This window comes from Artibeus jamaicensis, unplaced genomic scaffold (assembly GCF_021234435.1).
Source record: "Artibeus jamaicensis isolate MK-2021 breed Jamaican fruit bat unplaced genomic scaffold, CSHL_Jam_final contig_327, whole genome shotgun sequence".
Lineage (NCBI taxonomy): Eukaryota > Metazoa > Chordata > Mammalia > Chiroptera > Phyllostomidae > Artibeus > Artibeus jamaicensis.
Genome location: NW_026521772.1, coordinates 6,043,847 through 6,054,955, shown reverse-complemented (window position 1 = coordinate 6,054,955; position 11,109 = coordinate 6,043,847). Strand labels below are relative to the sequence as shown.

Here is an 11,109-nt window from a genome sequence, read left to right as displayed (position 1 = left end):
TGCTGGGAACTAGCCTGCAACCCAGACATGTGCCCTGACTGGGAATCGAACCATCATCCTCTAGTTCGCAGGCCCGTGCTCAATCCACTGAGCTATGCCAGCCAGGGCTCACCTTCTCTTTTTATCCCTTTATATGTCTGAGAGTTTCTCATCTGAAGCGACCGCCTTTAGCTATGACGTGTGTATTTAAAAGGTGAAAACTTTTTTCACGTGGTTACTAATTTAGGAAGCCCAAATGAGTTAAAAATGGTCCTCAGTGGTCACCCATCAAGCTTTAAGATCGTACTAGGCAGTAAGCTACAGCCGGCAGGCTCATGGCCTGTGTTGGGAAAAGTCTCATAAGGACACAGCCACACGTTTTTGGTCACAGGCTGTCCACATCTGCTTCTCCTACAGTAGCAGGGCATTGTAACAGATACTGTACTGCCTGCAAAATCTCAAATAAATATGTGCCAACCTCTGGGCTATACCAAAACACCCCAGTCTGAGAAGGGGCAAAGACGAAAATTTCACACATCCCCATGGGATCGTGCTCAGCAGAAAAGGCAACCCAAAGAAAACGAGTGGTTTACCTTCATGAGACCTCTTAAAATATCTTGTGTCCCCCAGTACTCAAACCACACCACATATGAAGGGTTACAAATATTCAGATTTTATTATAAATAAAATACTGGTTTTTTTAAACATAAAAAATGCCAAGTGTTGCATTTCATTCACCATCCTGGAGAGCAAGACTGTAGAAATGAAGCCAAACAGCTTAAGCAAAAAGGCACATGTCAAAGGGCCACAGGTGGAATTTTTAAAAAGCACATCCCCAGGGAGCGGCTGTGGGTGCCCGTGACACCCAGCAGTCCGCCGCGGCCACCCTGTCAACTGTATTAACGTAAAATACAGGTCACTGGACCCGTACAATAAAACAATGGTTATATTGCAGAAGTGTAGTCAAGGTATCATCTTATAAAGAACTTTCATTTAAAAATAAAATTCTGTTTAAAAATACACCACACAAATGGAGGAGAAAAGCCAAACAAGAAAAAGAAGAAAGAAAACCCCCAAAGCCAACATATTCTAAAAATTTCACCACGGCCTAAGACTTACTGGAGTGAACCTGACCCATAGGCTAGATGGAAAACTACCCTAGCAGTCTCTCTTCAGTCCTTTCCCTGTGACCTTGACCACAGTGTCTGGTAGGAAACGGCACTTGACAAGAGGAACTAGCTAGGAAACGCCGATGTGACAAGTTGGCAAGAGCAAGCCGCGCCTCCCGGGCTAGTGGAAGAGACCTGAGAGAAGCAAGAGAAAGCTCGGGGTCTGACAGGTGAAGGCATATGAAGTTCGCTCTGGGGCTCGAGGGCAGATGGGAAAGGGCAGAACTGAGCTGCACGGCTCTCCCTCCACCTGTAGCACCATCCCTGATGCCACTCGCTCTAGGTAATCATGCAGTCTCTCACAGAACTGACCCACCAGGCCCAAACCACCGCAGAAAGGGCCTTGCTAGCCCATGCCTGGCTGGAGCCGCCCCGATGTGGGAGACACCCTTCTGCACAATGTCCTCAGCCCACCATGCCCCCACAGCCCAGCACTTCTGCTCTGGAGCAGGCACGAAGCACAACGTCACACTGTCGTTAGGGTCACCAGGGCCACAGTGGCATAGGGGGTCTAGGTTTTTGTTTTTGGACACGGGCTGTGTGTGGAGGAACAAAGGCTGATGTTAATGCTGGAGAACGGGCCCGCTGCAAACACAAGGTGAAGGGCACAGCAGCGGGGAACAGGCGCAATCCGAAGAACTGCAGACAGAAGGGGAGGAGGTAACCAGACACATCGTGCTGGGGAAGAGGAAGAGTGACGTGCACAGACAGTGCCATTCTAGAAAGAGGAGCACGTATATTTACATAAATTCCTTACTCTATAATCATGATAAACAAAAAAAACATTCACACAAAAATATAAATTTGAAATAATTAATAGCACCAGTGTGTCAGATAATAGTTTCTTTCCCCCGCTATGCAAAGTACAAAGTTGCATAGTGTTAAAGGCTATATATGAATCTCAAAGGCAGGTTGGAAGGAGGATGGAGAAATCGTGTGGCAGGGAATTGTCACACTGTGATCTTAAAAGAAAACCACAGAGCTGCGGATCAGAAGTTGAGAAGCCCACTAGGAAACTCAGTGTCAGGGTCTTCCCTCGACACGTCAGAGGGAAGGGTCAGAGTGGGTGTGAACCACAAAGTGCAGGAACTAGTTCGTGTTGGCAGCTGCGTGAGCTACTGAGTGCAAGTTATCTGCCACCTGGATTTGGCAAACCCTGTGTTTTGGGGGGATTCTAGAAGGTGGGGATGTCAGAAGAAAACTGAGGTTAAGGGTCAAAGGTTTCATCTCTTCCCAATAGAAGGAAAATGGACACACGGGATCCCAATGATAAAAGTCGCACCTACGTTTCATCCATTTGCCAGAAAAGAACGGGGGCTTGTTTTCCTTTTGTTCTGTTTGTCAGGATCTTAGGGACCAACTGCTGTTCTCCGCCAGATAACAAGACTAGTTCCCATCCTAACCTACTAACAAAGCTCTAAGAATCAGATTTCGAGAGGAAAACTTTAGTGGTTATCATATCCCTATTTCTTCTGCATAAATTCCACTGACTGAAATACCAAAAGATGTCTGTTGGCGAGTACTAGTTGCCCATCCAGATTTCAATTATCGGCTGCCCATAGACCGGCAAGAAGTTGATCTCCCTGGTCGATTACTGCCATAGAAGACGATGCTGGGCCTACTTCTGCAGTCTCACGCTCTTCCGGAGACTGTCATAAATAATTGCCTCCTTACCCGTGGATGGCTCAGTGGCCTACACTCAAAGTGGCTACAACAACCGGTGATGGCTCTCGACATTCTAAAGGAGCGATACTTTTGGCACAGGATGTTTTAGTTATTTTTGCTTAAGAGGAGGCGGGGTGGGAGACGGAGAGGCCTTTTCTTTAGCTATGGACTCCATACGCTGGCCACCTCAATGCCACCATGAGCAGCCAAACGTTTCCTTCATAGAAACACGAGTACTGAGACTGAGGAGGTTCGGTTGGTGCCAGTGAGCAAGGGAGGGCTACTTGCTCAGCCCCGGCAGACAGTGGTTCCCACGAAGTGCTTATGCCACTGACCAACAACGCAGGAAGCCACGCCCTTACGTGACTCGGATGGGGGAGTGTGGGTGAGGGAGCGCCGTTAGGTGGAAGAGAGACTTTATTAGATAAAACCCTTTGTTCCCGATTCACGATGTTTTTAATTTGCTTCTCTTTAAACTTTGTGACTTTTCCTGGTTCAGAAGGACAGTGGTAGAGAGCAGCAGAGAAGCGGGGGTCTGAAAATGTAATCTCTGTGTTAAGGCACCATCTGGCCTCACGAGGGCTCCCGGGCGGGGAGCGCTCCTTCCAGCCCAGAAGGAAGACACTCCTAGGGCTTCTCGATGGACGGGGTGTTGAAGCAGCCGGACGGCAAGGTCTTCCTGATGTCCTCCAGGTTGCGGATGTCCTTCAAGATCTCCTCGATGTCTCTGTTGTAGTCCATGATGGCGGCTTCCTGCTTCCTGGCTTCGTTCTCCAGGTCGGACACTTTCCTGTCTAGATCGCTGACTTTCATTTCCTCTTTGGCTTTGTTCAGGGTGCCTTCGATCTCATTGAGCTTGTTCAAGTCCACCGTGTCCAGCTGCCCTGTAGAGTCAGAGAGGACACAGAAGAGAACAGGTGCGTTCAGTGAGGATTGTAACTTCGCTCCTCTGACACCCACTCCCCTTTGTATAAAGCCCACAGCCGCCACTGTGGCGAGGCAGCCTGCAGACGTGGATTGTTCTCGTTCATTAAGGGCGTACGCAATGCCAACCAGGCACCGACGCTGGCCTATGCCGGCAGGAATGGCACGAACAGGGAATGACTGTTGGGCTGGCTGTTCTCTTCTGAGAAATGGCTTTTGTGACATGTTTTCTAAATACATGCCTACCGTGTTTTAGACCTTAAACCTCATTTGTGGTTTTGAAGGTCATCTGGTGACATACAATGCCTTTTTCATGTTCATATACGTAATCTGTGTGTCATTTTAGAGCCATCTAATGTACACAAAAGCTTGTGTGCTAGAACCCGAAGCCCACAGTGTGCAGACTCTGGGGAAGCTGGGCTGGTTCTGGGAGTCAGGTCCTGCCTCCAAGAGGTAGACCCTGTTAGGAGCCCTCCTGTGGAAAATGGCCAGGGTTATAATGCTGAAGTCATTTTGGCGAAGCTTCATTTTAAAATGCGCAAGAAAGCCCTGGCTGGTGTGGCTCAGTGGACTGAGTGCCAGCCTGCAAACCAAAGGGTCGCTGCTTGGATTCCCAGTCAGGGCATATGCCTGGGGTGTGGGCCATTGGTTGGGGGCATGTGAGAGGCAACCACACACTGACGTTTCTCTACCTCTCTTTCACCCTCCCTTCCACTCTCTAAAAATAAATACATAAAATCTTTTAAAAAGTGACTCTCGGATGCTCAGTAATCTGCCCAAGCTCACACAGCTTATACACAACAAAGCAAAGGTTCCAGCCCAAGTCTGACGAACTTTCAATCCAGCTCCTTCTGTCAGGAAAAGTGACCTCCTTTACCTTGCTGTCATTTAAAACCCATCTGCCAGCACCTAATTCATTATTCTTGAAATGTGCGACAGATCCCCCAAAAGAAACACTGACCAAACTTTACAGGCTAGGAAATTAATGGATGCTGCCCAGCCTCAAAGGCGAACTGACTGGAGTGTTCCCACTTTATAATGAAGGCTGGTAGCGAAATACTTCTGTCTTATAGTGACGCCTGCTCCCTATCAAACTGGATTAAAAGAGCGTTTCCTAGACAAATCAAGCCTTTTCTTTCTCTTGGTATATAACTATTAATCAAGTCATCAGATCATCCTTTGACTGGCAAATGAGAATTTCAGGCAGCGAAGTCCTAACCTGTTCAAAGTGTTCTTTTATCCCATTGCAGAAACCCTTTAAAGACACTCTGTCGGCAGGATGTGACAAGAATAATCAAGCTGCATCATAAACCTCGACCAGAAATGGGCCGCCCTTACCAGCAGCCCATCTCCAAAATTTTGTGAGTCCCTGGACCACAGTCAGACTGCAATACGAGGTCCGATTCCACGGAAGGACTGCGTAAGTCCTTCTTGAGTTAATACAGCGTAACGTCAGGATTCAATTCACACAACACTCACCTTCTATACAGTATCTATTTGGAGTCAACTAGATCAGATCCCAAGAGCAGTACACAGAATCGGAGGAGGCCTAAAAGGACTCCGTGGCCACTCACCCAGCTGCTCCAAGAGGTCATTAACGAGGTTGAGGAGGCTGGTAACGGAGTTCTTGGCCTTCCTGGCGTTGATCTCGGCTTCCTGCGCGGCCTGCGAGGCCTGTATGGGGGAACCACAGATGATGCACACGGTCCTGATGGTCTGTTTTCATCTTCCTGAAACACCTTCCCACAGAGCCAACGAATGCAGTCGCTTTCCCCTCACTCATAAAGCCACAGTCTCTCACTTAGGTCTTCTTTTTGTGTGGGGGGCGGGGGGACGGCAGGGGGGCAGGTCATATCTTCATGTTGAGGATGTTGTTACTTTTAATTCATATAACACTCATGAATAGGCCCTTGTTACGTATACATTAGCTGTGTTTGTATTTCGAAGTTCAAAATGATCTCCTTTTATCTCATCTCACTCAAGAATACATGGAGGTGTATTGGTAATAAAACCCATCAAGCAGAAACAAGTTATTTTTAAAGAATGAGCATAAGAACTATGTTTCAGACCCCAAATATGTCCTTTAGCACACTCCTTGGGACTTGATTATTGAAAATGTCCTATTCTGAGTCCTGGTCAGGTGGCTCAGTTGGTTGGAACATCATCCTGAACACCAAAAGGTTGCAGGTTCGAGCCCCAGTTGGGGGCGTGTACGGGAGGCCACTGGTGGATGTCTCACACATCAACGTTTCTCTTCTTCCCCCTTCCTCCCTCTCTAAAATCAATCAACATATACTTGGGTGAGGATTGAAAATAATAATAAAGAAAGGGAAATGCCCTACTCTCAGAGAACCTTTATAATCACATGACACTCCTCTACAACTGTGTCCCTGATCTGCGTGTGCAGGTGTGCACACAGACACACACACTGGGACAGAACAATTTACGTTTTAAGAATAGGCCCAAGGTAAATATATTTGGGAAAATTCCACGAAACCTGAATAAATACACTTGTGTGTGAGTCGCAGGCGACGGCCAGGGAAGGGGAAGTGTCTAAACATCAGAACGCAGATGCTCTCAAAAACAAACCCAGTCGGGACCCAAACGGGCGGCTTCGGGCTCCCTGCCGCGTAATTGTTTTTCCTAGTTTTGGGGTCAAGGCGATGCAACACTTTGGGATAGGAATAGTGTCAAAATTTTAAACAGAAAAAGAAAGCAAGGGGGTAAAGCCCTTCCCAAGTCAATGCTTAACCTCTGTTCGGAGCACAGCCAGGCGCCCCTACGGAGCCTCTCCGGCTTTTCTGGGCACGCGAGGACCCCGCCAGGACGGGCACAGCACGGCCACGCTGGCCCTGCCACCCTCGCCCTGCCACCCTCGCCCAGCAACAACCTCGAGCCTGCGCTCTTTTGCTAAAAAAACTAAACAAACCCTGTTACAGACTCAAACAACACTGGCCCAACTCAGGCCGTCCAGGACTGAGAAAAACACAGACGGGATAGAGTGTGTGACGATGCTTTGTGCCCCTTAGAGGTTATTTACCAAAAGGAACAAAAAGGAACCTTCCTTCTACCCTTTGAATTGAGCCTCTACCTTTTTTGGAAGCTTATGAAGAACATAGCTTTCTTCTTTCACTAGGCTCTAAAACGAATGTTTCTGCTGCCAGATTACAGATGCAACCCAGAGACCATCAGCAAATACGAGAAATATGTATTTTTACTATGTGGGAATTTCCACTTGAGCCACACCTTGGTAAGGAAATGAGGATAATCCAGGAAAAAAAAGCATAATAAAATAGGGTGTTTGCACAGGCATGCTTCCTGTTATCACTTCCAGAAAGTCTTCTTTACCTATAATAACTGGCTGGTATTTCTCCTCCCCATCCCAAGGTGAAAATGACCCACAGAAGAAGGCCTGTCTTTTAGCACATGCCCTAACCAGGGATCGAATTAGCAACGTCTCGCTTTCTGGGACAACCCCCAAACAACTGCGCCACCCTGGTCAGGGCAAACCTGGGATATTCTGTCAGCTTCAAAAATGTCTTCTAACACAAGAAACTGATCTCTGGCTCTAGGGAGCAAGTTAGCTGGGAGAACAACAGCAGGAAGGAAATTAACTTTTCATTGCATCCTTCTTAGTTCCTTTCTGATTTTCTACTCTCTGTGAATCACCCATTCAAAAATATAAATGCCTGCTCTTCAACATCCCCAAACCTCAGATGTGCAAAACAATGTTTCAATTTTAACTGAGAGCAGCTTTGGGACAGGACCGTTTTGCAAGAACCTGGCAGGAGGTCCAAATTCTTTGTCTTCTATGTAAGTTACTAACCCAGCTCTTGACTATAAAACACAATGAAAAACAGGAGTCCCCATGAAAGAGACTCCTTGTTTATGAAACACCCTCCACGTCCTGCCCGTGGGCAAGGGTGTCGCCCCGCTTACCATCCCTGCCATCATCATATCCTGGTCAGCCTCGTCTTGCTTCCGCTTCAGCTCCTTTTCCGCTTCCTGGAGCTGCTTCAGCATATCGTTCACCTCGTTGTCCAGGTCGGTGACTTCTGCAAAAGTCCTCTCCGCTTCCGCCTTGGTGCTGGTAGCATTCTAGGCACAGAATAGGTAACGGTTTGAAAAGCTTTCCCTTTCCTTAATCTGTCCAGCGGCTCAATAGAACAGGGCAGTAATCTACACTGTATGTTGATGTATGTTATAACTTATTTTTGTCTCTTCTTAACCCTGAAAAGTTCATGTTCTGTGACTTCCATTTCTAGCTGTGGTCACACAGCTGGCAAATGCTCGACATTCGAAAGAGGTACATTTCCCACCACATCATACTGGTCAGACTCGCTTGGATGAATTCGAAATTTAAAGCGGGTCTTGTTCTACTTAGCAGTATGTACCAAAGACTGTGATTCTGAAATATGAGTACTTTATACGATACAATCAGAAACGGACCATTTCAAAGAAACTTAAAGAAAAAAGTGTGATTCTCAAGTACGTAATTTTAAAACCAGCACCAATCTCTCCTTTCAGTAAAATAAACAGACTGGCCTGCATGTAGGGAAAAAGCCGAGTGTTCTTTACAAAGGGTCGAGGAAGCCACAGAAATTCTCAGCAAGCGGGGCTTAGACACAGCACCATGCTTGAATGAGCGGCTTGAAAGTTGCACTGACTCAACACTCTATACAAGATTGAGGAAAAGATGCCAGCTGTCCAAGTCAAAGAACTATGTTCATTTAAAAAGAGTCTAATTTTTTGTGGGAGGGGCTCCACCGGTCCCCGAAGCCATCCACTTCCTCACAGCTCGGACGCTGCCCCTGAACCAGCAGGAATTTTGGAGTCGAAGACCCTTTCGATGATTCTGCCTCCTTGGGCAGTGTGGTCCCTACTCCAATGCCTGGGGGCGGGGGGGAAACACGGTCTGTTTAAGATCACTGGACTGAAGTCAAGGAAAAGATTAAAATGGCTCTTAGGGGTCTGAAAGAAACCAGAAAACGAACGGAGAAATCCATGAGCAAAGCCTTTGTTTGGGGAAGAGGCCCGTGCACACCTTCTGGACCGCGCTGGCGATCCTCTCCGCCTCGTGGGCCTTGTTCTTGGCCTCGGTGGCATCCGCGGCTGCGTTGCCCAGGGCCAGCTGTGCCTCCCTCGTCTTTTCGTTGGCTTCAATTATGGTCTGGTTGATGGCAGGGATTCTCTTTAGCGCTTCCTCTGCAGCGGTCTTGTTATCATTCACTCTCCTATCAAAGTCTGAAACAAGTTCAAGAAATGCATTTGAACCAAGTTCTCGACAAGCTCAAAGGGGTCCTTTCGGGGAGCTGCCACTGGATTTTATGTTACAAACCATGATAGTCAGGGGAGAAAAATGAGAAAGAGCAGGGACTGAGGTCTCCGAAGAACAGAGCACACAGTTCTACATGGCAGAGTCACAGGAATGAACACCTGATCCTGGAAAGCAAGTTCCTACCTGAAAGTTTACTTTCATGCAGGGTCTGACCACGCCGTCACTACCCTTGAACCAATGTTAGAAACTGCAGTTTACCTGTGTTCACTATGTGTTCGGTGCTGAGTGAAGAGCTCTGTCAGCCTATGATGCAGGCACTGTATCATTTTTACACATGAGAAAACTGAGGATCGAAGAGGCAGATAATTTCCCCAAGGAGTCCCAGGAAGACAGGGACGGGGATTCCAACTCTAGCCCACTGAGCCCAGGACCCTACATTCACCCACATTTACAGATCCTGTGGCTACTTTATCAGAGACAAGTCCAGGGCTACATGGTGAGTTCATAACATTTCCTTTTTACCTGGGCGATAAAAGAAGACACAAAGACTGAAATGTAATTGGCAGAGAAAACTGAAGGCAAATTCACCAGAAGAGGTCAGCCAATAGGCACAGCTGGGTTATGCGTGTTATCCCACAAGAGAATTTCTTTTCTCCTTACGAGGTACGCAGGGGTGAGATGGCATGAGCTCGGGGATTCTTCTCTGAAATACTTCACCGACAACGTGAGCTGGGTGTTGGGGGATGAAGCAAGCGCAGTAAAAATCCTAACTGTTGAATGTGGATGACAGATACATGGGATGTATTATGTCCACCACCAATGGTCCCCCCATCTGTGGTTTTGCCTTCCACAGTTTCAGTTATCCGTGGTCAACCACAGTCCACAAATGTTAAATAGGGAATTCCGGAAACAATTCATCACTTTTAAGATAGTGTGCTGTACCCATATAGTATATATATGCTTCAATAAGATTTTGAGAGAGATTGCATTCCTCTTATTATCACACATTGTTCTATTTCATGATTAGTCATTGCTGTTAATCTACTACTGTGCCTGATTTATAAAGTTTATCATAGGTATGGATACTATCCATGGCTTTAAGCATCCACTAGGAGTCCTGGAATGTATTCTCCTGCCAATAATGGGCAATGGCTATATAACCTTTCATATTGTGTATGATCAGAGACTAAAGGGGACTAAATGGTAATGGAAAAAATACAGTAACATTTTTTGTAAAAAAAGAAAGCGAAGAAAAAAAAAAGGAACTTGCCCTTGTGGAGGAAGTATACAAAGGGGCCCTTTATTTGACCCTCTCATACCTTTCAGGTTGTTGAGAATGTCATTGGCTTCTTGTAATGTGTTTCTTCCCCTTTTGGCAGCTTCTTCCGCAAGAGCCTTGGCAGCGTCAGCTCGAGCAAGCAGTTGGTCGGCAGTCTGCGAAGATGGGGCAGATCAGAGGACAGCCTGGCCAGGGCTAACCACCTCTCTCCTGACTGATCACGCCACCAGGCCACCAGCCTGAGACTGGCCTGGGCGTCCCGCATAAGGCCCCCTCTAAATGCCTCGTGGTTTGCCGCCTCTGCAACTCGGGTAGCATTCTGGACACAGCTAACACGTGACGGTTTCCAATTTTGCCCCAAGCAATGGAGCACCCTGCCAATCAAACCAACCTGCTGTTCGACCTTTCCGCTCTCCAGAAGTTTCTTCACTTCATATTCCTTCTCCCTCATGTCGTCTCTGAGGTCCTCATAATCTTTCAATTTCTGGTCAATCAGACGGTCCAGGTCCTCAGCTTCCTTCTTTATTTTATTTGCCTCGTTCTGTGAAAAGCAAAGAAGATCATTACATTTAAGATAAAACAGATGGATGAGAAGGCAGGCTTAGTAACTCAACAATACTCATTCCTCAATAGGTATTTTTAAAAGAACAGCATTGGTCAAGATATGCACCTCATTGTAAAAAGTGACGTACACTTTACACACGGCGACAAGCACAACACCTAGTCTGATGAATCTAGACAAATACATTCACCTGTCACCAACACCCCAATCAAGATACAGAATATTTCCACCCCAGGAAATTCCCTTGTATCTC

The 11,109-nt window shown here is 47.0% G+C and overlaps 1 protein-coding gene across 1 annotated transcript in view; it reads right to left on the bottom strand.

Moving 5' to 3' along the window:
* Positions 1-629: 629 nt before the first annotated feature.
* LAMC1 (laminin subunit gamma 1) overlaps positions 630-11,109 on the bottom strand; it is a 109,756-nt gene continuing 99,276 nt past the window's right edge. The window contains exons 23-28 of the mRNA XM_037145668.2: positions 10,686-10,835; positions 10,335-10,449; positions 8,782-8,981; positions 7,677-7,835; positions 5,312-5,411; positions 630-3,697 (exon numbers count right to left, since the gene is read on the bottom strand). Of these exons, the coding sequence (XP_037001563.2) occupies positions 3,441-3,697; positions 5,312-5,411; positions 7,677-7,835; positions 8,782-8,981; positions 10,335-10,449; positions 10,686-10,835 (981 nt within the window). The 3' untranslated portion in view covers positions 630-3,440. The remainder of the gene's footprint in view (positions 3,698-5,311; positions 5,412-7,676; positions 7,836-8,781; positions 8,982-10,334; positions 10,450-10,685; positions 10,836-11,109) is intronic.